Source organism: Heterocephalus glaber, unplaced genomic scaffold (assembly GCF_053883595.1).
Source record: "Heterocephalus glaber isolate CG9 unplaced genomic scaffold, H.glaber_assembly_v1.0 deba00001532, whole genome shotgun sequence".
Classification (NCBI taxonomy): domain Eukaryota; kingdom Metazoa; phylum Chordata; class Mammalia; order Rodentia; family Bathyergidae; genus Heterocephalus; species Heterocephalus glaber.
The window spans coordinates 25989553-26015201 of NW_028258330.1; the positions used below are offsets into that span (position 1 = coordinate 25989553).

Consider the following 25649-nt stretch of genomic DNA (forward strand, 5'->3'; position numbering starts at 1 on the left):
AATAGAGCTAGGCAGGGCTTCACTTAGGGACTTTGATAAGTCCCCAAACTAAGTAGGAGTGACTGAAGCTAGTTTACAACCAATCATAGTTGCCTTCCTACCTGGGCTCCTGTGAGGGACCCTCTCCTCCCTATGAGCCTGTGAGAGCATAAGTGGGTGACAAGGGTTGGAACTTCAGGGTCCCATCCATAGGATCAAGGTCTAAGGAGACCCTGATTATAGCTGTTACCTTCCCTGCTCCAATCCATCTTTTGTGGGGTGACCCAGATCATAGCACCCCCCAACCTCTGTACACAAAGCAACAAATCATGGAATCAGCAATGTAGTTTTATTTAAGGTAGAGCTGGGGAAAGGCTATGCCCCTCTACTCTCCTCCTCCTATTACTCGGTCCCGTCCCAAGTCAGGCACTGAAACTTGCTGGAAAGGCTGATGAGGGGCCAGTAGGAGGGTGGCAGAGTTTATGGACCTTTACGTCAAAGGAGCTTCTCTTCCCACACCCTAAGGATTTGGGGAAACACAGCTTTCCGGTCCTCAGATGGAGAATGGAGGAAGATACTCAGCATTTACCATTCCCTGAAGATCCTGGAGGTCTTAGAAGAGTCCAGCCCTCCTAAGATGGGAGGACGACAACCCCTCAGGAGGGCTAGGAGAGGAATGACAAGTGTAGGGGATAGAAGGTCTCTTGAGTGATGTCGAGGCTAGTCAGGCTGTGTCCTCACACAGGGTATGGGTTGTCCAGGACTGCGACTCCTGCTGCCACACCACCATCAGCATGCTCAATGGCTTTGGTTCGAAGTAGATGCCCCACATGCTTGTTCATCACAAGTGTCTTTCCCTGCCTACAGAAATGGGGTCAGGAGGCACACAACATCACCAAACTCAGAATGAGACCTTCCCTGGTCCCAGGTGAGCAGTACAAGGGTAATTGACTATACCTAAGAAAAGTTAACAAATGCTGGCGAGGCTGTGGGGAAAGAGGAACACTGCTCCACTGCTGGTGGGAGTGTTGACTGATGCAACCACTGTGGAAATCAGTATGGAGATACCTCAAAGAACTAGGACTGGAAGTCCCATTTGACCCAGCTATTCCCCTGCTGGGTATCTTCCCCAAAGAATTAAAAGAATCATACCACAGTGATACATGTGCACTCATGTTCATAGGAGCAGTTTGTAATAGCTAAAACTTGGAAACAGTCCAAATGCCCATCAACTGGAAACTGGATAAAGAAAATGTGGGTTTTTAAAATAAAATGGAGTACTACTCAACCATAAAAAATGAGAAACTAGAGACATTTATAGCTAAATGGGTGCACATTGAGGCGATACTCTTAAGTGAAATAAATAAGACACACGTGTAAATACCTAAGAAAAGTGCTTAGGATTTTAGTTAGATTTGGGTTTGCTTTCTAGCCAGAAAACTACTACTGTAGTTCTACGTCTTTGAGGAAGTTCCTTAGCCTTTCCAATAACAATTTCCTCAGCTTGAAATTGAGATAATATCCCTTGCTTTTGAAGATGGTCATGAGGATTAAATAAAGAAGGAAAAGCTGGGCATTGTGGAACATGCCTTTAATCACAGAACTGGGGATGCTGAGGCAGGAGGACTGCCATGAGTTTGAGGCCAGCCTGGACTACATAGTGAGTTTAAGGCCAATCTGAACTAGATAGCAAGAACCTATCAGGAAAGGAAAGGAAAAAGGAAAGGGAAAAGGAAAGGAAAAAGGAAAGGGGAAAAGGAAAGGAGGAGGAAGGAAGGAAAAGGAAAAAGAAAGGAAAAAGCAGGAAAAGCTCTTAGCATGATCCAGGCTCACATTTCATGTCTTGAGCTATAAATTTCTTTCTTGACCTCTTTCAAAATGACTGTGATAGTGGTGGGAGTGAGGGGGAGTGACAGGCAGAAATACTGCAAATGGTTTGTGGGGAGATTATAGTGAAAGCAGGCTCTGGAAGGGAACGTGGCAGCATCTGGTATCGCTACTTTGCTCTCACCTTGAAGTAAGTATTTTGCAGGAAGTGGCATGAGTTCCTTACAAATTCCCAAGTCCTCTTCCTGATTCTTGGTAGTTAAATCTGAAGAGCTACTAGATCTTCAAAGCCACCAAGTATCATCTAGCTGGCCCATCTCATTTTTCTCCAGAATCCCCAGTGGCCTTAAGCTGGACCCAAACTCTCTTCCTCCCTGGAATCTCCTACTCCTGACTGTCAGACCATCTTTTTTTCAATTCTCGTGGTACTACCTGATTTCCTTTATAGCTGCAAAGCACTTCTTGCCTGGGTGTTACTTGATAGCCATGGAAAGTGGGTAGCTCTTGGGTCCTTGGCCTTATTTACTAGACAAAGGCACAAGTAACAAAGCTAGGGATTAGCAGAGCTACCTCTGAAGCCCAGGATTCCTAGCTGTCCAAGGCTCCCTGTAGGCTTGCTTAACTGGCACTCTTGCAGGGAGGTAGTAGAAAGAGCTCCTCCTGATTTACCTGACATAGACTCCGAAGATACCCAGCTCTGAGATGCACTGGACCACTCTGGCAGGGCTGCCAGGCCGGAGCAGGCAATTCCCAAAAGGCTCAGGTTCAATCTTCTCCATGAGGATGTAGGAGGCCCTCTCCTCGATGTCCTTCAGCTGCACGAGGGCCTGTACCATTTCCTCCCCATACAGGTTGTTACCTACAATTAAACTGACCAGTCTGTGGTCCATGTTGTCATAATCCTAGCCCAAGCCTCTATATAGCCCTTCTGAGCGGCTGTACCAGCCTCTTCTATGATCTCTGCCACCAATGTCTCCCTCATTCCAGGAAATCTATACTGATTGAAACACTAAGTTTTGCAAGTCCTCACCATTGCTAACCACTTGAATCCAGGGTTAATAATGTGTCTCTTCCCATAAAACTCTAATGTCTTCCCAATACCCTTAAGATAACCTTGAATATGTTTGCTAACATATATTTGCTGCCCCCCACCCCCACCCCGCCACAGTACCAGGGATTGACCCCAGCACATTCACACAACTACATCTCCAGCCCTTTTTTTATTTTGAGCAGGGTCTGGCTAAGTTGCTCAGGCTGGGCTCAAACTTGGATCTTTCTGCCCCAGCCTCCCAGAGTGCTCAGATTTCAGGCATGCGCCACCACATCTGGCTTCAATGCCCTTCATAATTAGGTTCCTGACCATCTCTCCCAGCTGGGCATGGTGGGGCACACCTGTAATCTCCACTTGGCAGGTTGAAGCAGGAAAACTGCTACAGGTTCAAAGCCAGCCTGGGCCATGTAGTGAGTTCAAGGCCAGTCTGAATAACATAGAGAGATCTTGTCTCAAAAAACCAAAACCAGGGCCAGGGATTTAGCTCAGTGGTTCCGCCGCCTGCCTCACAAGCACAAGGGCCCGAGTTTGATCCCTAGTAACCAAAAAAAAAAAAAAACAAACCAAGCACATCTTTCCCACCCCAAATTTCTGCCTCCTCCTATCTCCCACTCTAGCCTCACCTGTTTCTCATTAATCTCCAAACATACCATGCATGGCACAGTGCCTTTGCTTGAGACTGTCCTTCTATTTAGAGTGCTTTTCCTCCTTTTCTGCCTTGGAAACTCCTATACCCATCCCTTAAGACCCAGATAAACAACAACAACAGAAAGACCCAGATCAAAAATCATCTCCTGTGGGTCTATAAGGCAGACATGACCCCTGTCCTCAAAAAGTTTAGAAGTAGCAGGTAGATAGATATGTATTCCCTCAGACCTCCTAGTGTGCCCATACTCTGCTTCCCTTCAATCTACCCACAGGCATCTCAGACTAAAATTATTCAAACCCTCCAGTGCTGGTTAATCAGACTCCCCTGTGTTCCACAGCACCTAGTCACAGGGTCTTGGGGAACACTGTCCAAGGTGGGACCTTTGTCACTTCCTCTTGTATCTGCCAAGCCTGAGACTGTGTCCATACCAAGTGCCAGTGAACACTGGTGATAACCTGCTATCCTCTTTCACTGCGGAAGGGATTCACCTACCTCCACCCTCTCTCTGGGGCTTTAGCACAAACCGGCTTGGAGCAGCAAGGGCCTCAGCAATGGCCTGGTCCCCTTCTTCACCCTGGTAGAAGGCAGAAAGTAGTCACCAGGAGTCTTAAGGTTAAAGAGGCAGCAAAGGTCCCACTGGCCATGCAGAGCAGCATCAGAGGAAGAGCAGGAGGGGGAACAGCCATAAGCTCCCTCAGGCTGGACTCTCCTATCTGGATGTGACCCCCTACCCCCCAGCCAAACCCGTGCAGCAATAAATGCACAAACAGGCCTTTCTCTGGCACACAGGGCCTTGCAGCAGGTAGCCTGAAGAATGGGTACAGATAATCCTCAATCCTTGCTATGTGTCTTAGTCCCTTCCCCTCATTGCCACCCCTATCTCCACCTTTGCTGAGGGAACTTACAGTGGATTCCAGCCTCGAGGCTGGGCTGTGTCCAGGCTCTACATGGGGGTTCCCTAGAGCAGCACTGACCCCAGTCACAAAGCCAACCATAATTCCAAGCTCCACCCTCCCCAACACATTGGGTTCCAGGTCTCTGCCACCTAGGAGGATGGTGGTAGGAAAAAATGGGCTGCCTATGTACCATGTCCAGTGAGTAGAGGCCAGCAAAAGTGGCACGGAGTCTGGCCACAGCCTCGGGCTGGCCAGGGAGCAGCGCCTCCAGCACGCCCACCCTGCTCAGCTCCTGCTGCACCTTCTTAGTCCCAGCCAGCTGGGTGGCAATGTCTGGGCACTTGACAGCACATGACCTCTCCAGCAGTAGGCGTGCTTCCCAGTTCTGTAAAGGGAAGAAGATGAAAGATTTCTTTTTTTCCTTTTATTTTAATTGACCTTTACTAAGCATCCATCAGGTGCCAGGTATTGTGCTTTTTATCTTCACAATGATTTTCTTCCAGGATCACTACAATATCATTATGGAGGCAGGTGTGAATCTGCAGGAGTCTTGCCATTAGGGAACTCATAATTTAGCACAGTGATACATGACCATAACTAATGGGAAAATGACAAAAGAGGAAAAGGCCCTCTGTAAGGGTACAGAAAAATTGATCAGGAGGTTTGATGAGCACAAGGTACTTGTTTATGAGCTTAACTTCCTACTATATTCCAAATAAAATTCTATACTCCAATCTCTGGCTTCTCTTCAAACTGTATATTTTCTGTTTTTTACCAAATAAAATCCAAACTCCTTACAATGGCCTGTAAGACTGTGCAGGATCTGGCTCCTGTCTATTTTTTCAGCCTAAATCCATGCTGCCACTACCATCCCACCCTCTGTGCCTCCTGATTCCCACGTTTTAGCTAGACAGGTCTGTCATTCCTGAAATACACAAACCTCAACACACAAACCTCCCTGAGGACCTTTGCATTTGCTGTTTTCTCTTTGCCTAAAATTATCTTCTGTTTGGCTTTTCCCATGGATGGTTACATCCCTTTCATCCTTAAGTCTTGGCTCGGTCACCTTTGCAGAGAAGCCTTTCCTGACCACTCTATTTAATGTGGGTTTCCACATAATTCTCTAGCTTTTCACCCTGTTTCATTTAAAGCAGTCACACCTCCACTAGAGGAAATATTTTTAAATTTTTATTTACTTTCGGATGCCCATCTCCTTGACCAGACTAGACCTCTGTTGTTCATCTTGTTTTCCCTGGTGTCTAATGCAGCTTCTGGCATTTTGTAGGTAGTCAGTAAGTATGTTATTATTACTGAGTGAAGTAACATTTGAGTAGTGTCTTGATAGGCTGAGCTTGACAGGTGAGAGTCAATGGAGAAGGTGTATTCAGGCTAACAGAATAATATGAATGAGCTGGGTGTGGTGGCGCATGCCTATAATCTTAGCAGTTGGGAAGCTGAGGCAGGAGGATCTCTGTGAATCTGAGGCCAGCCTAGGCTACATAGTCAGTTCAAGGACAGTCTAAACTGTCTCAAAAAACAAAACAACAACAACAACAAAATATATATATGAACAAAGACCTGCAGACAAATGGTCTGTTGTACCAGAAACTTAGGATATAAGAAGCAGGGAAACAACAGAGGGTCATGCCTCCCAGCTCCAGTCCCTATTCTCAAGCATGAGAAGGCAATCTGTCCCTGGCTCCAGATCAAAGTCGACTACCAACAGCAGGATCAAGGCTAAAGCCTGAGGAACAACTGTTGCCCTGGCCTAATGTTGTTGACCTGTAGCACCTTAACCTGATCTTCACCAACAACCAGTCCCCTGTCCTAGTCTGTTGCTCTGGGCAGTCACAGGAGCTCCAAATATGAGATTAAAGAAGGAAAGCAAAACACAAACACAAACAGGGACGCCCAGGGTCACTTAGCAAGTTACCAAGCCTTGTAGAGGACACTTGACTTATGAACTCAATTCATTCCTGAGGGCTGGTTTTAACTCAGGTTGGTCAATTGAAGGCTCAGGCTCCTCTACACAGCCTTCAAAATCTCTCTCCCGTATACAGGCAGAAGATCTCAGTGTCCTTGGAGAGACATGGCCCAGGATTTCTAGTTAACCCCACACAGGAAAGGATGTTTCAGTGTTCCTTCCAGAACTCTTTAAGGGTTAAATCTATCTGAGTCCATCTGGAGGCACAAGTGGCCAGCATTTGGGTTGTAACTCAAGACTTTGTTTGTAAGTTAAAGCAAAGATTCCAGTCATAACCCAAGTTGTTCATGTCAGGCCAGTCGTAACTTGAGGGTTCACTGTATTTCCATGTTCTAAACCTAATTTGACCACCTCAGTTCCCTAAGAATGTCCATATCCTTATATACACTAGTCTTCTTTGTTAGCTCCCTCTCTTCTAAATTTTCTTAATCCCTTCCCTCATCCCCCTTTCCTGAAACTTGGATCCATTTTCCCAACAGACAGTTTCTCCCTTTGCCCAGCACTACCAACTGCTTCTCTAGAGGAAAGAACCTTCCATAGAGCTACCACCTCTATAGCATGTCCTCAAGAGTTTATCCCAGGGGGACTCCTAGACGAAGTGCAGACCTGGAAGTAGCTCCCTCAATTTTCTAGTGTAGCTCCTGCTCTCAGAAACTGAAATCAGGAGGCAGAGTCAGGTTCATGGCCCCAGCCCACTGCCCTCAGTATTTCCTAACTTATTTCTTCCTTTACCTTCTTCCAAGTGAAACCAGGCTTCTTAGCTTCTGATGTGGACACTAGGAGTAAGGGAAAAGAATGGTATACTGGGAATACCATCAGCCTGAGAGCTAGAAAGCCTGAGAACTTTCTGTGGGTCCTTAGAAAGCTTCTATATCACCCTAAGCTTCAGTTTCCCCATCTTTATAATGGAGATAATTATGTACCTCTCAGGGTGGTTGTTAAGAGTTAAATGAAATAACATGTGCAAAGTAATTCTGAAACTATATGATAGGATAGCAAGATGAGAGGATACCATCATTGCTATAAACCTGAATGAACAGATAATAAAAACTCTGGCTCAGATAAAGGAGAGCCAAAGAGGAAGAAAATGCCAGTGGTTTGCTAGAATTAACTTGCATCAGTTAGCAAGGGCTGAGCACACCCATCTCTTCCCAGCTCTGTGCTCAGAGATGTTAAGTGGGATGGCTAAAAATTACATTACTGAAATCAAGAAATGCTATAAAATGGGGTTCTTCTTCCTAGAAAAATGCCTGTTAAACATTTGCCAGCCTACCTCTGGAAAATGTGTGAATGGTTAATGCACTGTGGATTCCTGAGGATTCAGATTCTACAAGGCAGTGTGTTTGTAGAGAGGTAGCAAAAAGCTTGTAGGAGGAGAGGAGGTTCCAGCAGCAAGTTCCTGAGGAAGAACTGAAGTTAGGATTCAGAGAAAACCCTGGTTGTTGTGATACTTGAGGTGCGTCTCTGTGGAGCTCTGGTGGGTCCCAGGAGGCAAAGAATGGTCTAACAGAAAATACCAACCTTTACACTGTACTGACTGGGCATGTAGCCATCCCTGAAGTAAACCACAGCAACTTCCTGGCCATCCCTAGAATACAGAATGGAAAAATCTGCTATGTTAATTTATAACTGATGTGTTCAGGGCACCAAAATATATTTGGTTTTTTTGAAAGGTATTCCACAGAGGGACTTGGGATGAGAGTTCACTAGGAGTAAAAGTCAATGCCCCACATCACCAGTACTTCCATTAAAAACACACAGGTATGCAGTATTAGAATGGTTTAGAATAGTCTAGATCTAGAGTCATTCTACGAAAGCTAGAAGGAAATAATATAACACAGAATCACAGGTAAATTTTTTTAAATGTGGATTTAAAATTACGAAGTAATAGAATTATATTGCCCTGCCTTAGCAAAACACATATTTCCACTGCTTAAATTAGCTGACACAAGGCAAAGATTTCTTTCTGTTCTCAATCTCTCTCTCTCTCTCTCTCTCTCTCTCTCTCTCTCTCTCTCTCTCTCTCTCCCCCCCGCCCCCAACCCCTGTAGTGGAGATTGAACCCAGGGCCTTGGCACTGAGCTGTATTGCCAGAGCTTTCTTATTTTGCACCAGGATTGTGCCAAGTTGCCAAATTGCCCGGGCTGGGCTTTGAACTGGTGATCCTCCTGCCTCAGCCTCCCAGAGTGCTAGAGATCACAACTGTGTGCCACCATGGCCAGCTCAAGCTAAGATTTCTTAAAATGCAAAGGTGGGGGATGAAGAATGCAAAAATATGAGTCTAGCTAAGACACAATTTTTTTAAACTTCTTTTCTTTGACCTATTTTATATTGCCTGGTTTATCTGGAAAGTAAACTACTTTGTTTTGTTATGAAAAAAGTACATTTTGGAACATAGTAAGTGGGATTATGAAATTCCATGGACGTTCTTAACTTTAACAAAGTCCCAGGTCTAAATATGTATACTTAAATGCTATCCAAATTGATGGCCCTAAAGCCACCTGGTGGCAGCCCCTGGAGAAAAAGGTAGGGCCTGGTTTAGAAGACAAATCCAGGCCTGAGGTCAGAGTGGCATTCAGACCAACCAGAGAATGAGCCAGCTGCCCCTTCACCTCCTGATTACCCAGTCTATAACTGCTCATGTCTAACTTGACCAGCCACAAAGAGGAGCAAGAAAACTGGTGTGGAGCTAGGGGCACTTGAAAACCAAGGTTATCTTTAAGGATGATTCCCTTCTCCAGAATGTCAATGGCTCTGATACAACCCTTTAGAAGCATAGTTTGGATGGCCTTCTCCGAAATTTCCAGGAGGATGAGATATTTCAGAAATTAGGAGAGAAGAAAACAAGCTGTCCCAGCTCCCAGAAGAAAAGATCATTTGGGGAAAGGGGGTGGCAGGAGACTTTTATAAACCAGAGAGTAGGGGGTCCTTGGGTATGCTTACATAAACAGCCTCCTGTCTTGGTCCAGAGACCCCTTCTCAGACACATCTTCAAATCTTCGCCGGATTACATGGATGTTTCTGGGAAAAATGAACAAGAGGCAAAGGGAGTGGGTCCCATGTTCTGAGTGTGCCCCTGCCCCTGGCATGCCATACCTGGAAGTCCTACTCCTTTACTTACCTGGCCAGTAGCTCGTTTTCTATGGCACGCTGGTCAAATACGTTCCTTTCCTTCTCTTGAGCAATCAGTAGCACCAGAGCACTGGGAAAAAAAAGCACAATTGTCTTTCCTTTGTCTCACCCTCTTTGGAAATAAGAGAACACAGATTCCTAGAAAGAGCAGAGGTTCCCTCAACTCGATTGTCTCAGGTAGAGACGCCTGAGGCTATAGCACATAATTTCCTGAAAAATAGGAAACTTGGAAAAAATTGAAATACTTCTGTACCTTCTCCAGCGAGATGAAATATTGTAATGATGTCAGTTTTCTATGCAAATTAAAATTTAGATTTAAAAACATCTCAAGACCCTAAAGGATTTTCTCTCAGAACTTAGAGATTCCATGTCTGAAAGAATAAACAAGTGGGAATATAGAAGAATTTGAAGTATTTGAAAATCAAGAAATCAAGAGCAGTGGCATCGGGCATGGAGCCCGCTGGAGGCTTAGACCTCCCAGGCGCCTCGTGCTCAGCAACCTGGCAGAGGTGGTTGGAGCGCATGCTCGCTTTCCTGCCCGCCAAGGCGCTCCTGGGCGCAGCTGGGTGAAGGTCGGGGCCACCTGGATCCAGAAGTCTGGGCGGGGACCTCGGGAGGGGGTAGCCAGGTCCACCATCCACAAGCTCAGGCTTTGGCTGTCCCTAGGTCACCGCCCCTCAGTCCATAGCCTCCCTCTCCGGTGGGGTGCGTGGGAGGGTGGGGACCGGGACACGGGCCGGCCACCTGCCGCCGACCGCGCCCGGCTTCCCCGCAGCGTGAGCCGGCTCTGGAGCGCATGCGCGCGTGGCGTGCTGTGGGCCCAAGGCTCCATGGCCTGGGTGTCCGAGGGCTGGGCACTAAGTGCTGTGCGCTGTCACTGAGGAGCTCAAGAATGTTCACATCTTACCAAGGACGCTTCTGTATATGGCCGATTCAGAAACGTTTGTCAGGAGCAGCGTCGGGGCCATGTGAAATCAAGGAAAAGAATGAGCATGGAAACAGCAGTTGCCCTCGAGAAGCTGTTCCCAGAACAGTGCCAAGTCCTCGGGATTGTGACCCCAGGAATTGCAGTGACTCCAATGGGATCAGGTAGCAACCAACATCAGGAAATAGAAATTGGAGAATCTGGTTTTTCTTTGTTATTTTCTCAAATTGAAGGAATAAAAACACAGCCATTTCATTTTATTAAGCAGCCAAAGAAGTTAACACTAGAAAAACATCAGCTCCCTGAAGTGGGTCTTCTAGACAACCAGGAGTTGCGCATAGTCCTTGTGTTTGGCTGTAACTTCTGTAAGGTGGGAGCCAGCAGTTACTTGCAGCGTGTGGTCAGCACTTTCAGCAACATGAACATCATCTTGGCTGGAGGCCAGGTGGACAGTCTGTTGTCACTGACCTCTGAGAAGACTCCTCTAGATATTAATGCCACCAGCTAGGTTGGACTGTCCTTCAGTGGGCTCCGAATCCAGAGTCCCACGGTACTTCTTAATGAGGACGTCAATGATGAGAAGACTGCAGAGGCAGCCATGCAGCGCCTCAAGGCAGCCAACATCCCAGAGCAGGACACTATCAGTTTCATGTTTGCATGCGATGGCCGGGGCTTCCACTACTACCGAGCCAGGGCCAATGTTAAGGCTGATACATTTGGAAAGTTTTTTCCTAGTGTGCCTTTATGCGGCTTCTTTGGAAATGGAGAAATTGGATGTGACTGGATAGTCACAGGGAACTTTATACTGAGGAGGTGTAACAAGGTAAAGGATGAGGATCTGTTCCACGGCTATACAACAATAATGGCCCTCATTCACCTGGGGTCATCTAAATAAAGCAGCTTGCACAGCATAAAAAAAAAGAAATCAAGAAATATTTGAGCTAGGCATGGTGGTGCACAACTGTAATCTTAGGACTTTGGGAGCCGGAGGCAGGAGGATCTCAAGTTCAAGCCCAGCCTAGGCAATTTAGCAACTTAGCAAGGCTATGTCTCAAAATAAAAAATGAAAAAGAGCTGAGGATGTTGCTCAGTACAAAGGCCTTGGATTCAATCCTCAGTACAAAAAAAAAAAATTCAGAAGCATTGTTTGTAAATGAACAATACTGGGGTTCAGGTGCTAATGACTATTACTATACTATAAAGCATATAATAAAAGTGTGCTTCTTGCATGAAATATTAGAATAGTTAAATGGAACCCTACAGAAACCCAGAGTCAGTTACAAATAAAGCATTTCCTGGGGCCTCCCCATACTTTTGTGATGTTCATAGGCCTACGTTTGGTCTTACAGTATTAATAGGTAAAAAAGCTTATTGGGCCCCTTCCTCTCCATTTATGCATGTTTCTTGAATAAGGCTGGAGTACTGAGGGACAACCTTATACCAGAGAACTGTTTAGTTGCTAGTTAAGCTATCCTTTTTCATTTTGTTTTGGGTTTTTGGAGACAAGATCTTGCTATATAGTTCAGGCTGGCATGGAACTCACTACGGAGCCCATGCTGGCCTTGCACTTGTGGTGATCTGCCTGCCTCAGCTTCTTGAGTACTGGAATTACAGGTATGTGCTACCATGCCTAGCCTTCAGTTAAGCTATTTTAAGTGTCAAAGTTAAATCCAGTCCCTCACCAGATTTATAAGGGCAATGCTTAGCAGTGAAAAACTCATTTTTGCTTTATCTGTACTGCTTTATGCTTATGGCCTCTTGCTAAGACCTTTGGCTTAGGATGTTAAGTATCTGTTTCTGACCTCCAATGCCCAAGCTCTTACCTGTTTGTGTTAGCTTCTTTCTACCTAGGCTGAACCTCTTGGACTAAACTCTGTTTGCCTGACTTCTTTCCACTTGGCCAAAATACAGGTCTTAGTATGTCCCCTCTGCCAGCCTGCCTGAAATCTCATGAGGTCAGATGTGAATCCTGACTTGAGCTTGGCATCTGAGAGACAAGCTAGAAGTGGTGCTATCATGAGCCATCTTGTCCTGAGAGCCAAAGGCCTTGCTCTTCATTTTGTAGCCTGAATTGCTCTGCTCAAGGGTAAGTGTGTAGGAGGGTGGCACCTGGCCCAGGCTGGTCCACTTCCAAGCAGAGGTGGAGGAGGAAGGCTGGAGGCTATAGGTTTGAGTAGAATTTCATGCTTTGGCTTATTAAGTTAGCTTGCCACCTACCACACAATGGGAGCCAGACCCAGAAAACATATTCTACCTCCTCCTGCCTTCAATTCTGAGCAGTCTGAACTGGGTAGGACTAGAAGAGCTGTGAGCCAAGGAAGATGAAGTGGCAGGAACATGCCTGCTGGGAGAGAGGACCCCTGAGTGCTAGTCATGGCTCTGCTCTTGTTCTCTTTGAGCAAGGTGGCTTCTCTCCTGGGCCCTGATTTTCCTATCCATGGACTAAGGGTGTTAATTAGATCATAGTTCTTAACCTTTTAGCACCAAGAGTCCCTTTTTTTTCTTATTCTACTCATTCCAACCCCAGTACTTTTGTTTTGAAAGAATTTGTCTAAAATAAAATAATTCATTTTTCAGACTTCCTTTTGGGGGGGGCGGGTGTTGATTTTCTTTGAAACAGGGTCTCACTGTATAGTTCAGGCTGGCTTTGAACTCACTATATTGCCCAGGCTGGCCTCAAACTCACTGTAATCCTCCTGCCTCCTGAGTATTTGGATTACAACCATGTGCCATCATGCCACCATGCCTAGCTTTTACAGGGTTCCTTAAAAAAAATTTTAAAAAGCATGAAATGATTAATGAAAATTTATTTGCTCTACAAATTCTTGAGCCTGTTTTTCAATCCATAATATGGGGCCATACTTCTTGGAGGTATTAAAAAGAACCCAGGCTTTAGAAGCAGATGAGTGTAAACTTATTAGTTTATAATTTTGGGCAAGTTAATAAACCTTTCTGAGCTTCAGTTTGCTCTTGTACAAAATAAAACTACTACAAGCCCAATGTAGCCATTATTTTTATTATTACTAATGTTATTATTAAATGTACCAAAGAATGAACCACACTAAGATTTAAAAGCATTTTTCAGATCCATGATCTCATTTAATTCTCACTTCCATCCTTTTAGGTATTATTATTACCGCTACTTTACAAATAAGGAAACTAAAGTTCAGAGAAAAGAAATTCTTGCCAAGGTCATGTGCTGGGAGAGCAGAAGAGCCTATCCCTCTCTCACAATGGGAGAAGCCAATTCTGGCTGAGGTGCCACATAGTTCTTACCTACCAGTGCCTAATTCCTGTTGTTCACAGTCTGGCAGGAGAAGCCATTTGCAGTGTTTGTCCATCAGCAATTCCCTAGCTGAGCCATTCTCTGGCTTCACTCTTAAAATGCAACCTAGTCAAGAGTTCTACTTGATAAGAGTGTTTGTCTGATGACTTCTGAATGCTCAGAGTTTGAGGTTTCCTAAGTCTTAGTGAGGCTTAGGAAGCCCAGAGAAGATCTCTTAGAGGCCAAAGAGTGATTAAGAATGCAAGTTCTGGAGGGGATAGACTCTGTTTTGCCACCAACTCACCTTTTGACCTTTAATTCACTTCACTTCTCAGAACCTGAATTTCCTCATCTATAAAACCACCTACCTCTGAGCATTTCCTTTGAGGATTCAATGAGATTGTGAACATAAATCATCTCGAACAACAGTGTGGCACTGCTAAGTCCTTATTAAGGTATAACAATTAATGCCATATTAACATTGTAGTAACTGTTAGTTTTGCAGCCCCTTGATTAAATCACTTATGTTTAGACATCTGGAATATGGTTGAAAATTGGGAGAAGGCAAAAAATGCATCCAAGCAGTTAAAATGGATTCCTAAGTCAAAGTTGATTAATTTACTCATCAAAGAGGGCTTCTCACTCTTGAGACACAATCATCACAACCTAGATCATTTATTTTTCCAAACCACAGCAAACAGAAAGGAGGTATAGGGATGGCAGTGAATGATTTCAAATTTAAGAACACAGGCAGTAGCAAAAAGAGTGAGCTGATAACTGGGAAACAGACAGGAAAACCGTGAAGAAAATGAATGAGAACTTAAAAATCCAGCAGTAGTTACTGGTGCAGGCAAAAAATCTTATATGCTTCTCTAACCCTAGGTGGCACCACTGCATTTCAGCAGGATGCAATCACTGAAAAATCATGATACCCAGCCAACAACAAAGGTTAAGTTATAGTCAGCACTGCTTATCTAACTAAGTGATCTATTTTTAAATTGTTCCTTACTACTGGGAAGAAAGTGTTCAAATGGGAAGGGGAACAAGGGAGGAGGGAGGGAGAAAGAGAGAAAGGGACGCAAAAAAATTAAAATTAGAAGGAAAAAATGGAAACAAAGCTTTTGTACATAGGGAGGGGAGGGGGTTTGGGGGGGAAGGGATAAAATAAAATTTATTTTTAAAGTAAATAAATAAATAGTTCCTTATTAGAGATGGAACCCAGGGCCTCCTGCGTGCTTTTAACCTATCAAAGGTAGTTAAGCATTCTATTACTTGAACTATATCTCCCCACTCCTTTTGTTTTGGTACTGGGGATTGAACCCAGGGCCTCTGCACTGAGCTACATCACCAGCCCTTTTTTATTTTAAGACAAGGTCTTGCTAAGTTTCCCAGGCTGGGCTTGAACTTGTGATTTCCTGAACTTGTGATCTCACACAAGTGTGTGCTACCAAGCCCAGCATTGCTTATTTAAGAAGACAATGGAAAAATTCATTAATATAATTTTGGGACATAAAGGTGTAAGTTTCCATTCCTAGAAAAATCCCTTCACTCCCTAAAGATGTCAAGCAAGGAAGAAGTGGCTGCATTCATGAATGCTCAATCTAAAGCAAGATACTGCTGCCACTTTTTTTCCCCCTTGACATAGGGTCTTACTACGTAGCTCATGTACTCACTAAGGCCTTGAACTCACTACGTAGCCCAGGCTGGCCTCAAATTTGCAGCGATCATCCAGCCTCGGCCTCCTGAGTGCTCATATTACAGGTATGCACCACCATGCCCGGCCCACTTTTTTTCCACATCCTTACTTGGTTGAGCCATACAGCTCCCAGGCTTTGGCAATTCCCAAGGCCAGTCCCTTGCTGGGATTATTGGAGAGGATCTTGGCAGCTTCTTCTGTCCTACTCAGGACACTGAGAACATGTCTGTTGGAAGAGAGATGGCTATTCAGTAACTGGTTGGATCAAAAGAACCCTCTGCCCATGAGGGTTCTCACAGCTACCTACAGGAACATTACTGAGAATCAGCTGAGCATCTTACCATCAAATTCTTGGAAGAGCCACTTTAGCTGAACATGCTAGGCTGCCCTCACCTTGGCCCATCATGTAAATATCCCCAGAGGAGCCCTGAGACTCCTTCCCCTCACTCCACCCTACCCCAGCATCCAGGTGAGCTGTAGCCCCTTACTCTGGACTCCCAGGTGCCCACTAGAATCCTGCTACAGACTGTAATAATAGCAATCTGGAGTAGCCCTGCTGTTTAGAAATGGTGAGGCAGCCCTCATATGGAAGCTCTTTCATTCCTCTCTTTGATTTCAGAATTCCCTTCTGGCCCTCAGATATGTCAAGCCCTTTCTCCCTACAGGCCTCTTGAAGATGCCCCCCAACATCAACACTACACGATCTGGCATAATAAAAGGGAAAGATTAGATAAGCGACTAGGTCCTTTCTCTCCCTGACATACTAAAGATCTGGTTACAAGTGGAAACTATGCTGGGCATTGGGAAGTGAGGTGAGCACATGACCCAGGGCCCAGGAAGGCAGTCAGAGCTGCAGATCCCTGGCTCAGCCAGTGACTGTTGATCCATCAGGCTGAGCCCACAGTTGCCCAAGGAGCCCACCGATGTACAGCTGGAGTCCGGGAGGCAAGGCCCCCAAAACTGGCAGAAATAGTGTTGATTTCAATCTGTTTCAGAGCTGGGAAGCCATCCGCACTGCGCTGGAACATGTAGTCTGAGCGGTTCAGGCCCAGGAACACAGTCTGTGGGGGAAACTGAAGGTTGAGGATATCTGCCCAGGGGCTGACTCTAAGGGTCTAGCAACCCTCTAGAGTAGGCAGGTGACATGATCTCCATGTAGAGATACGAGACACTAGCTGAGGCTCCCAAACCCAGTAGGATCATTCTGATCATTTCAGGATTGATTACTGAGATGCACAGAATCAGGGAGACCATTGAGAGGTAACTTTCCATGAGATCAAGGCCTGAGCCACATACTTCTGGTAAAATCAAATCAAAACAAAACAAAATAACAGAGATGAGACAGGCAGGTGTCAGACTAGGAGGACCTGGGAATGGTTACCTGAGCAATGCCCTCTTTCAAGACTTGCTTGTAGATGTCAAAGAGATGGGCAGTAAAGTCATCCCTTTTGATGGTGCTAGAGGGGGAAACACAGAACATTTTCTAGGTTACACGGCCCTTAAAGGTTAAGAAGTCCCACCCCATCAACTGACTTCTGAATCCTCGCTGAGTCTAGAGGCAAAATATTCATTCCAATCTAATAAGAGAATAATGGTTAAGAATCCAGATTTAGAGCCAGGTGACCTGGGTTTCAATCCCAGCTACTACCCACTATTAGGCAACCTCATTTCAGCTCTCGGTATATTAGTTTGCTCAACTATAAAATGAAGGGAAAAATAATTATACTTATATCATAGATTTGTGGCAAACAGTACATGAGATGTTACCTGCAAAGAATTGAACAGGTTCTTCTGGTCCCAAGAACCCCAGAATGGCAGATGATATACCTATTTAATATTTGAACAGCTTTGATAGTTGCTAAGCTGTCTCAATGACCTAACATTAACTTTCCATAGCTTCCCTTGTACTCTGGTACTTCCCAGGACAAATTTCCTTCTCTTCCTCTTCCTCCTCCTTTATGACAACCCCAGGGCAAATATACCCTGCACTTCAATAAGATTTTTTAGACTCAAACTAAATATCCATTTTCTTCTTCAGTCATCATACGACATGACTGCCAGAGAAGCCTTTCCTGTCTGGGTCAGATCCCCATTAGGTGTTCTCATAGTACTGTGGTGCTCTTTTTTATTTTGGTCCCAGGGATCGAACTCAAAACCTTGCACTTCGAGGCAGGAGGCGGCACCACTGAGCTAAATCCTCAGCCCTCTTTTTTTTTTGAGACAGGGTCTCACTATGTAGTTCAGGCTGGCCTTGAGCTCACCATGTAGCCCAGGCTGGCCTTGAACCTGCAGTGATTCTCCTGCCTCAGCCTCCAGAGTTCTGGGATTATATACATGTACCATCATGCTTGGATTGTGGACCTCTCTTTTATAGCACTGATTATAGTTGTAACTTTCCTTTTTATTTGCATGATTATTAGTGTCATTTCTAATGTTTGTCCATAAACTGCATGTAAGTGGGTCTGAGTCTGAGCAGGCGCATCATCGCAGCCCAGTGTCCTGCTGTGACATATGACATGTAGTAGGGATCCATCCAGTATGGTTTTCTGGAACATCAGGAAAAGGCACAGTGAGGAGGAGTCCATAGGTCATTAATACCACAGTTCTTGCCTCTCAAGATCCCAGGCAGACTCTACACCCTGCCCAAGCCTGGCTTGTAGTCTCACCATTATAGAGACCCTGCAGCAGAGCAGCAATGGGAGCCAAGTAGCTCAGGTCTTCCCTGAAGCTCCCCTGCTGCCCACCAGCCCTCCCCCAAGGGTGAGTTCTCTCAGGGAGTATTTCCCAGCCCTTGGTGAGGACAGTTCCCAGGTGGACTTCAGCCTCCAGGGAAACTGGGGCACATTTTTCCTTTTCTGACGAGGTACTCTCCTTCAATCTCAAGTTCTTGGCTGCTGTTCTCCTGTAGGAGCTAGGTTTTGCATGGTTAGCCAGGTTAGCCAGGCTGCTCATAGTTCCCACAATCCTGAATTGCAGGTACAAAGCCAGCCCCATCTCGAGCAAGAAAGTGGGGGTAGGGTTTATATGAACACTGGGTTTTTTGCTCCAAGTCAATGGTTTCCAAAATTCTTGCAAGTAGGATCCCTTCTCATATCCACCCTCATGTCAAGATGTTTGCTTGCTTGCTTGCTTTCCTTTCTTCCTTCCCCTCCCTCTCTCCCTCTTTCCTTCTCTCTCTTTCTCTCTCTCTTTTTTCTTTCCAAGGTCTGGCTAAGTTGTTAAGTTCCCTAGGCTAGGCTAGAACTTGGATCCTCCTGCCTCAGCATGGACCATCAAGCACAAGGTGAACATTTTTAAAAGATTTTTTGAAAAATAAAAGATTTTTTTGCTAACAAAATCTAGTTTTTGTGGAAAATGTATTCAAAGACATAAGTATATGTATAACATATATAAATATACATAATAATAGTATTTATAGGCTTAGTTCTAAAATAAAGAACTTGTTTATACTATATTCAATTCTAAAATAAATGAAGAAATTTTACTTATTCTAGGATCTGAAGAACAGAAAAAAACAAAAGGATCTAGGGATGGGGGAGGGGTATTATTTCCTTGTGCCCTGGGTATAGTGCAGTCTGCATCTTGAACCGCCCAAAGATAAGAGACTTGAGGTGAAAAGAGAGGGTCAATGCTTAGGGAAAGATGTAGGAAATCTGACTTTAACCCAAATCCTCCCTTCTGTTTTCCTCTAAAACTAGGCTTACCTTCCCTAATTCCAAATGGAAATGTGAGTCTTCAGAGCAAGGGTGGGAGGTAAGGACGGTGGGAGAGTGTCATAGATCACAGAATCACAGAATGTCATCCCTAGGAGAAACCTTAGATTTAAGTCAACCTCCCATTATTAGATGAAGAAATTGAGGGCCAGAAAATAAAAGGAACTTGCTTGAGGTCATATAAACAGGTAGTTAAACTTGAATTAGAAGCCAGCTTTCCTGACTCATATTGTACTGCTTCTCGTTTCTCTGGTGGGTACCTGATCTCTACCCTACCAAGTCAGCGGACACAGAAACACCTCATGCCTCCCCAGTCTTCCAGGTCCTTGCTTCTAGCAGCTCCTGGCCCCCTAGGGCTCTCTTCCCAGTACCTGGAGAGAGTTTGCTCCAGGAAGGCAGAGTTCTGGCTGACAGCATCCACTAGCAGGTTGAAGTCCATCTGCACAGCATAGGCTTGCTCCAGCAGGGCTTGGGGGACCAGTGAGGGGAAGAGCGTGAAAGGGGCATAGCTCACCACCTGGTCAATGGGAGAGAGTAGGCCAAGGGTAGAGCACTTGTGAATGGTCTGTCTAACAAAAATGGTACACAGATCCACCACATAATCCCAAGATACTTTTATTATTCACACTTCAAAATAAAAGCACTTGAGACAAGGGTTAAGCACTAGGTCTAGAAATACATTCAGCTGGTAAGTGGCGCTGGCATTTGGGTCAGGATGGTTATTAACCATGCCCACAAAAGCTCCAACTGGTTGATATCAAACCAAGGCTCCTCCTAGGAGCTCACATACCCAGTCCCCAGTCTTCTAACTAGGACAGAAAGAGATTCCTGCTGGTAGGACTGCAGCAGAAGTGAACTCTGGCTCCCTGAACAGAAGCCAGGACTGGTTAATAGGCCTGCAGTTCAGCTGCTCACCGGATTCTTTGGACTTTTTTTTTTTCCAGTACTGGAGATTGAGCCCAGGCCTTTCATTGAGCTACATCTCCAGCCCTTTTTTCTTTCTCATTTTAAGACAAGGTCTTGCTAAGTCAATGTTGCCGAGACAGGGCTTGAACGTAAGATCCTCCTGCCTTGGCAGCCTGCCAGAGTGCTGGGACTACAGGAATGCACAACCACACCAAGCTTGGATTCTTTGGACTTTGACATAGCCAAGAAACTCAAATACCATCTAGGACACTGATTCTAGAAGGGGAAAATTTATTCTGAGATTCCCAACAACAAATGAATTAGAACTTGGGTCGAGATGGTAAGAAGTCCTGTGACTTGACTTATGAAGAATTCCTGAGTTTAACCTTTGTGTTAATATTAGTTTGCCATTATGGTGGTACAAGTTTATGGTGTTAAAACTTGGCATTTATAAACCAGATGTGGTGGCAGATGCCTGTAATCCCAGTACTAGGAGGCTGAGAAAGGAGAATCACTGTGAGTTCAAGGCCAGCCTGAGCTACACAGTGATACCCTGTCTCAAAAAACAACACAGTACAATAGTGTCTGACACATACTAAATAATAAATGATAGCTAAGATTATGTGGCACACTGCCTATGTTTCCTTATAGAGCTGACATTATTTAATTTTGTGTTATGACACATTCTCAACTAGACCTGGAATTCCAGAGGCTAGCACCTCTGGCTGATCCACCTCTGTTTCAGTGCCTAGAGGAGGGCCAGGTAAAGATGTGAAATGAAATCATATATGTACACTTCCTGTCTTTCTCCAATTAGAATTCTCTTTGAGTATTGTGCCTTTTCTAGGCTCTATTAAGTCCCAGAAAGACCAAGTGTTAGAGCTTCATATAATATTTATTTATTGGGATTTAGCTCAGGGGCACTGTTCCTGCCTTGCAAGTGCAAGGTCCTGAGTTCGATCCCAGGTACCAAAAGACAAGGTCTAATATCTATTTATTAACAGGAGAAATAAAAAATAAAAGCTTGAAAGGGAAAATATTTCATCTTGGATTCAAACAATACGCAAGATCTAGGTTCACAACCCAGGCAACTCTATTCCCAAAGCCAGAGGCAGACCTTCCACAGAATCAGCTGGCTTCATGTACATGGACCTCAGCAAACACTGAGTGTGGACTTCCCACATGCTGGCTCTGTAGGGACCAATAATATGAAGAGTCTTCAGGTATACTGAGTTTTTTAAAAAAGCAATTACAGAAGTACCTGCCTAATGTGCTTCTTTGTGTACAAAGTAGAAAAGGGAATAGCTATTTACTTGTTGTGAATAAACTACCTGAAAAAGATGAATAAGAATGCTAAAACACAAGCTGTCTCCAGGATAGGAGAATTAGGTATCCAGGAAATGTGGAAAGGAGGGTTAAAATGTAAACTCTTGTAACTTTTACATTTTGAACCATGAAAACGTTTTACCTAGTCACAAAAATTTTTAAAAAGCTTGTTTTCTTTTAAGTGATGAAGGTTTTTCTTCTTCTTCTTCTTCATTTTTGAGATGAGGTCTTACTGTGTTGCTCAGGCTGATCTTGACTTGTGGGCTCAAATGATCCTCCTGCCTCAGCTTCTTGACTGTGGGGACTATTAATAACCTTTTACAGATCTGAAGAAAGTGCAGCTGAGAGGTTAAGTAACTTGCCTAAATCACACTTTAAACCCTAGATATAAATTTGATTACGCCAACATGCTGCTCTTTGCATACTTTTAGAGATCAATTTTAGCCATGGAATAAAATAAAATAAAATAAAGCAAAAGAGTCATGTTCTAAACCAACAGAGCTTCCCCCAGCCTGACAGGGGCCACACAGTGGGGAGTAGGATCTGAGAAGTATGGTCAGTGCTGCGGGGAGGGCAGGGCTTACATCTGAGGAGCTGGGCTCCCTCGAAGTCCTCAGCAACACACCCTCAGCCAAGGCCCGGTCCATGGCCTGCAGAGCCAGCTCCTCCAGCAGATGCTCATCTTGCAAGAGGCTCTCCCAGCTTGTGGCCATGTCACCTGCGACAGACAAGAGAGCTTAGTGACAGACGGCCTGGGACCCAGCACCACTAACCTGGCTGGTGGCCACCCCTGACCAGGTCACATGAAAAGACAGCATGATACAGGAAATGAACACTTCATAGTCCCACAGAGTCCCAGCTCTTAACTTCCGTATACACAGACAGACAGCTTTACAGAGCTTTCCCAAGGTACAACAATGGCATCATTCTCACTGTAACAAGTAGAGGCTCAGAGAGGTGAAATGACTTGCCCTAAGTAATGACTGGAAAAGCCTAGACTTCAACTCAGGTACCAATCCAATACTTTGCATTGAGAAAGAAGCTGAAGAAACAAAGGTGATGGAGTAGATCAATGATTTCCTATCATAGCTGAAAATTCTGGGTTGCCTGGGAAAATACAGATTTCTGGGCCCCACCCCAGCAACTCTGATTAAAAGGGTCTTAAAGGAGAAAGGGTCTGAGGATCAGTATTTTAAATAAATTTTTACAGGATAGGAACAAGTTGAATAGACTATTAACTTCCCTTCTCACTCCAGCAACTCATGTCAGCAGAGCTCAAATAAACCACATAGGACGCAGAGAAAGAGCCCTACAGACAAGGTGAACTCCTCCCTCATGCTAATCAAAAGCAAACTTACGAGCAGGAAATGATTATATTCTATGTATGCACATCAGTAAAGCAGCAAAAGACAGCAAATATTTTTGAGAAATCATGTTAGTAGGGTAGAAATAACGAAACCCAAATACTCACTGTAATAGGAGGATGAGTCTGACTGGTTGTCCAGAGACACACAGAGATGTACCAATTCACACCTTGCAACTCACTCACTTTGTAGCAGGTTGCAGAATTTTAGGAAGATGTGGATAAAAATCTGGAAACACTAGTCATTAATTTTGTTCTGCCCTATTCTCATTTAATTTTCAGGACAAAACGTGGCTGTCCAAATCAATGGTCTGCCAGAAGTTAGTGAGAGAACTCTCCATCACATTCAGCTTTGTCCCCCTCTCCTCATAACAGAGCTGGTATTAGATCAATTATGTGAGTCTGCCTGCCTCAGCGCAATGTTTTAAATGAATGAGCATGTGATCTCAAAAGGATCTTGACAACAACCCTATCAGTTTAGAAATAGATAATAATTAAAGAACAAGGCTTTGGAGTCAGACAGATCTGGGTTTGAGCCCACAATATTACTTCTCTTATAAGTAAGATCAAAGTGTGGATTAAATGAGAAAAACCTGTGACAAGTGTCTCAGCATGTTTGGAGTACGTATTAGTCCATTTTCTTTTACTATAATGAAATATCTGAGTCTGGATAACTTCATAAAGAAGAGATTTAGCTCATAGTTTTGGGTTCAAGGACAAGGACCTTATGGCACATGGTACTACATTGGTGGGAATGTGAGAGGGAGCCAGGGAAAGTGACTTAGGTGTCAGGCTCATTCTTTTTTTTGGTACTGAGGATCGAACTAGGGACCTTGCAATGACATTCCACTTGCAAGGCAGGCGGGAGAAGCAGTGGAACCACTGAGCTAAATATCTGGACCAGGCTCATTCTTATAACTAATTAACTAAGGGTCTCACAAGACCTATCCTTAATCCCTTTCAACTGCCAGCTGTCCCAACGACCTAAGGATCTCCCACTAGGTCCTAATTTTTTTTTTTTTTTGGTATTGGGGATTGAACTCAGGACCTCGTGCTTGCCAGGCAGGCACTGTGCCACTGAGCTAAATCCCCAGTCCTTGGTCCTAACTCAGAGGTTTCACCACCTCCCAACATCATCATACTGAAGACCAAGCCTCAAACACATGAACCCTTGAGGGGCACACTCATACCACAACCAAACCACAGCAGACCTTATACATGGAAGCTTTTGGGAGGAGGGGGCTATACCTACTTTACAGGTGGAAGGAAACTTGTCAGAGGTCACACAGCAGCCTGGTGGTAGAGCCATGACTAAAAACCCATGACACTGACACTAGACCAATGGGACCCTTTATTAGCCCTCATCTTTCTACAACTCTGAGTTTCCAACAACTATATGCTGCTGGGCTTTTTGTGGGCTTGGATTTAATAACAGAATCTTGACTAGGTAATGGGAACACAGAATATAAGACATAAAAATAACCACTATATAAAGTGCTAACTGGGCCCTTTGTTTTTCTCATTCTATAGTCTCAGCTTTTCTTATGGTTTTGTTTCTGTTTTGCTGATGACACTCAAATCTGCATTTTCACAACAGCACTTTCCTGATCTTCAAAATAGAATATCCAACTGCTTCTTGGGAGTCTCCACACAACCATAAAAGAATCTGTTGGCTCCCCAAAAATCTGCTTCTCCTTTGATGAACCTCACACTGGCCTCCTGTGTACTTCTTTCTTACTCCCCATTCTCCAATCTTGTGGATTCAACTGTCTAAATACATAGCTTTGAATCCTTTTTGTCTGTCTCCACAGTTAGCAGTCAAGCCCCTGCATCCTCATTTCTTCCCTGGGCACTAAACAGATTGAGCAAAGCATCTTCAGTGACCTAAACACATCAGCCTCTCTCCCTCTTCCAGGTCTTTGCAGATGCTGTTTTCCCTTTGAGATACTTGTCACTACTGATTTAGCTTTGGAAGTCGTCCCTGTTCTCCATCTAGAGCTTCTACAGCCCATTATTTTCCCCAGTATCATTGGGATAGCACTTGTCTTGATCACTTCTCTACCTAGTATCAGCGCCTAGTTATTTAATGAACGATAAATAAATGAATAAATCACCAAAAGCTTACACTGCCCACAAGGAAATCCGGTTGGACTTTATCCTGAAGACAAGGACAGCGCCCCGCCCAGGGCTAGGGGGAAAATGCCTCGGCTTGCTCACTGGACGGGCCAATCACTCATCTCGAACAAAGTTTGGTCCTAATCTCTCCCACTGTGTTTTAGGGTTCGGATTTTTTCCCCGCTTCCTTCCTGTCTTTCAGCTCTGACTCTAGTCTCACTGGCACTGTACCCCCGACACCAGCCCGATCTGGAGGCGGGAGATCTGGAAAATCTAGAATCAACACGCCCCGGCCCGTTCCCCTCACTGGACCCAAGTTTCCCTGTGACATGTTTCAGCTACAAGATCTCCGGGTCTCAAGCGTTCCAATTGCTCATCAGACCCCTCCCTCACATCTTTCCTCTCGAGGAAACATGACCCTTCCCAGCCGCCGTCGCTAAGCACCAACCTACTCTCTCGTTGTCCGGCCGCTCACCGAACTCAGGGCCCTGGCGCCGTTACCCAGACTCAGGGGGCGGGGCCTCGGGAGGCCCCCAGTGCGCTTGCGCAGACCGCCCTCCGTGGGTTTAAGGAGTAGGGAGGGGAAGAGAGACCAGGGCCTGTGGAGCTGGACGGCAGCCGGGAAGGGGCAGTCCGTGTGAGAGCCTCCTTGGTTTTAGGGGTGGGTCAGCTGCACTCAGACATATCGGCCCTTGGGAAGTAAGGGAGGAGTCAGGCTGGGTCGGGGTGCTACGGGTGTGTTTAGTTAGCGTGAGAGTTAGTGACTTCCTGTGTAAGATAAGGAAACTTAATGCTCTGATTGGGACAGTCACAACCTCAGAG

The 25649-nt window shown here is 44.9% G+C and overlaps 1 protein-coding gene and 1 pseudogene across 5 annotated transcripts; one reads left to right on the forward strand and one right to left on the reverse strand.

Moving 5' to 3' along the window:
• Positions 1-309: 309 nt before the first annotated feature.
• Positions 310-25407, reverse strand: Gss (glutathione synthetase). 5 transcript variants are annotated; one of them, XM_087188937.1, is made up of 14 exons: positions 25276-25407; positions 21934-22067; positions 19489-19634; positions 16786-16861; positions 16326-16465; positions 15514-15630; positions 9508-9588; positions 9330-9407; positions 7908-7974; positions 4593-4787; positions 3999-4080; positions 2476-2665; positions 1132-1218; positions 310-840 (listed from the first exon to the last, which is right to left on the reverse strand). In XM_087188937.1, exons 2-13 carry the CDS (start codon positions 22060-22062, stop codon positions 1179-1181), a joined length of 1341 nt encoding a protein of 446 aa, XP_087045063.1. In that variant the 5' UTR covers positions 22063-22067; positions 25276-25407; the 3' UTR covers positions 310-840; positions 1132-1178. The 5 variants fall into 5 exon arrangements, with proteins under 5 accessions (XP_087045063.1, XP_087045061.1, XP_087045059.1 ...); XM_087188935.1 differs by lacking the exon at positions 1132-1218 and adding an exon at positions 22821-22842 and having other exon boundaries at positions 25276-25340; XM_087188933.1 differs by lacking the exon at positions 1132-1218.
• LOC106007965 (F-box only protein 22 pseudogene) lies at positions 10356-11737 on the forward strand (annotated as a pseudogene).
• Positions 25408-25649: the final 242 nt, after the last annotated feature.